At 36.5% G+C, this 3,377-nt stretch overlaps 1 protein-coding gene across 1 annotated transcript in view; it reads right to left on the bottom strand.

Moving 5' to 3' along the window:
* KIF21A (kinesin family member 21A) overlaps positions 1 to 3,377 on the bottom strand; it is a gene marked incomplete at its 5' end in the record, with an annotated part of 61,729 nt that overhangs the window by 13,503 nt on the left and 44,849 nt on the right. Inside the window, one exon of the mRNA XM_009577642.1 lies at positions 1,977 to 2,019. Coding sequence (XP_009575937.1) covers positions 1,977 to 2,019 — 43 coding nt within the window. The remainder of the gene's footprint in view (positions 1 to 1,976; positions 2,020 to 3,377) is intronic.

The raw sequence follows: 3,377 nt of genomic DNA, 5'->3' as shown, positions 1-3,377 counted from the left end.
AAAAAATTAATCTAATTTTCTTACATGGGCAGAACAGCTGAATGCCTTTCATAAACTATGTAAGAATGTTTACTGTTTAGCTTCAACAATTGTCAACTCTGGACTATCAGTTAAAGGAAATCACATACAAAAACAAAAAAAAAGAAAGAGACAAGATGCTGAGTATTGGGTATATGGGAAAGTCTTCGAGTAATGCTGAAAGAACCAGGATGCTTAAAGCTCCTGGATTCATAGGACCAACCTTAAGGCTGCAAACTGCATAAAGACATCTTAGTCTAAATAGCATGTCTGAAAAATGGAGCAAGTGTAGTGTACGCTGCCAATTCCAAACTCAGCAGGCATTTCACATCAATTGCCTTCTGCGGGCAGACTCAGAGAACTGCTGCTAACTTGTGTGCCTGAGGAAGATTCTTATTGCACCCTGTACCCAACGCCACACTTGTACTCAAATGGCTAAAAGAGAGTATGGTTGGAGTACAGATACGCCAGTGGAATTTTCCTGGGGATTGGTAGCTAATTCTGTGGTGATGCCAAAAGACTGGAGAAAAAAAGGAAAAAAAAAAAAAAAAATCACAGTTCATCACCAAACAAAAGTTATTAGCAGTCTAAAATTCTATGCATAGAACTGCACACACACATGAACCCCTTTGATTTCTGTTAAGTATAGAAAAGCCTCAAGGTAATGGCCACAAACATACAACACAATGCTGTGACCTGACCAGCTTGCAGTTAAAACTCACTGTCATGCTCTCCTGGGGATTACACATATAACGGTGAGAAAAAGGAACTAAGCCATAGCTGTATCTCACCAAAAAAAAAAAAAAAAAAAGTGTGTCAGATGCTTTAGGAAAAATGTAAAAATTCCGTAATATTGCCCAGAAGTTTGCTACAGGAAGGAAAATGTCCTTCCTGATTCTATCTAGCTTTGTGACAATTAGCTGGTTTATCTAGTACGGTCTTAGAAATTATTATTTTATACATTTTTACTGCTCAGAACATCTTCATTCATATAATTCATTACTCTTCCACAATCCTTTTATAGATTTTAGTAATATTAATATTGCCTTAAATTGACGTTAACTTCCTCATTTTGGAAAGGCATTCACGTTTCAATCTGCACCTTTTTACATTTTCAAGAATATAGGAACAATTTACTTTATTATTATTATTAATTTAAGTGGAAATGTTTTTGTTTTCTAACACCACACAAAACTAATATGGTTTTCTCTGTAGTACTCCCCAGTGGATCATGCTGCCTTTAGACCGCGTTATTCCTACTGCTCTTCTCACCCACTCATTCCCTTGACAACCCATGTAAAATACATGTCCCGGAGCTATTTATCTACCTATGTACAATGCTCTGAAATCTACAGACAAAAATGCTATGACTGCTACAATGACCAGACAAAGCCACCATCACATTATGATTAGCCCTTTGACTGTCCTTTTCTTCATAAATTAATTTTTCACTGAGTACCAAAATCCTAAGCCACAGCTTAGGAACATGAGTGGGAACATTTCTTTCATCTATTAAGCCACTGTGTGTTCTGTCAGAAAGACATAATAAAAAACCTACTCATTTTTACTTACACTGGGATTTAGTTTTTAGTGACCAAAGCATGCAACTGAACAAGAAAAACAAAAAGAAAGAGAGAAGCACATAAAACCTAAGAAAATGTCTACTCCTCTTTTTTTAAAGAAAATAAAGAGAGAAAGAATATATCTAAGGAAAGGCTTATACCATACTTCATTTAAAAAGAAAAAACCTGACATGCTCAACAACGATAAAGAACACCCTAAAAAAGGAGAGAGGGAGACATGCTTGACCAAATTTCAGACTTTTAAGCTTCTGGCAAAAGCAGAAGAGATACAGTGCACAAGTATCAGGAAAATTCATGCAGCAAAATGAAATTTCCTAAGAACTGGAAAAACTTCCCTGAGAGATGCCAAGAAAACAGAAAAGAGAAAGAGAGTACCTGTGTACCTCCGACAGAGAGGAATCACTTTCATCAGACCTACAATCAACAGTGGTGGAATTGTGAGGAGAAAGAATATAGGTATCAGCAAAGTAAATCCTCCACGTGAGAAGAACAAACAACAGCATGGCCAATTCAGAAAAGCAATGCAAATCCACATACAGTATGCAGCATTGCTCAGGGTATACCTTAAACCCATGATAATATGGGGAGGGGGCGGAATAATAATCTTAATACAGCACTCTCAGCAGTGAGTTACACTCGTAAACTGTCTTTACTCAAGAAGCTGAGTAACACCAGCTGAGCCATTTCTTATTTCCCCAACATTTTCTTACAGAAGTAAAGGCAACAAAGTAAAAGAAGAAGATGGATGCATAATTTAACCTCCGTAACATAGTGCTTGTTGAAAATATCAAAAGGAAAAAAAATTTCTGAACTGTTAAGTGTAGAAGAAACATGTAAAATGTTAATAGTAAAAATATAAATATTAAACGTATTGATAGCCCACTGAAATAAGAACAGCAATTTGCAAATGATCCTAAGTTCAAAATCTTTCACTTCTCATTTTCAAAAATGTTTAAAAATAAAAAACAAGAAAACACACAAGAAAAAAATTCCCCCCCCCCCAGACATGAACATTTGCAGTATGTCTTAAGATGTCCTTCATTTTCAACTCAGATCAAACAGATTCAGCAGTTTCAATTTGATTTCAAAGTCAATCCAGAGAAAAGGAAAAGGGTTAGGTGGGAGTTAGCAATAAGATAAAGGTAACATAGTTAAGATAAAGAAGTTACGGTTAAACTACTGAAAGCCTTGCAAGCTACTGCTTGGTGACTCTGTAGCCCACTGAAAAAACCCCAAGTTTTATAAAAAACAATAGTGTAAACAGACAAGAGCAATTTCTTGTCTTGCTACAGTCAGAGCTAAAGGTTTATTCTAAGTTTGAGTTGCAGTTCATAAGCGCTGCATGCCACTAGTATCAGTACTGAAACCTGCAATAAAGATTCTGCTCAAGTCAAGTCCACTGCAATCTGGAATAAGGCTCCTACAAAAACAGATGCCTAGCATGCCAGAAAACTGAGCTCTACTTTTTCTAAACAAGGTATGAATATCATCCGCTCCTCCAGATCACCTTCTAAAGTCAGTCTATTCAAAAATTTGGATAATCTCTAAACAACTATTTTCTAGCCATTCCAACATCCCATCCTCCAGGGTGCTGTTGTGACAGCACTCGGAGCAACGCTGTCAAAGCACTATTTCCTAAATTGTCAGCTAAATCCTATTTTCAAGTGTAAACACGCACAAATACACATACGTCTAAGAATTCTACCGTTCTTTTCTATTTTGGGTTTAAAACTACAAATACCAGACACGGCCTAGAAAACAGGAAACAAGGTTCAG

The sequence above is a fragment of the Fulmarus glacialis genome, unplaced genomic scaffold (genome assembly GCF_000690835.1).
Source record: "Fulmarus glacialis isolate BGI_N327 unplaced genomic scaffold, ASM69083v1 scaffold3670, whole genome shotgun sequence".
In the NCBI taxonomy this organism is placed as follows: Eukaryota; Metazoa; Chordata; class Aves; order Procellariiformes; family Procellariidae; genus Fulmarus; species Fulmarus glacialis.
Note: the sequence above shows the minus strand (reverse complement) of the source record. Positions and strands in the feature narration are given on the sequence as shown.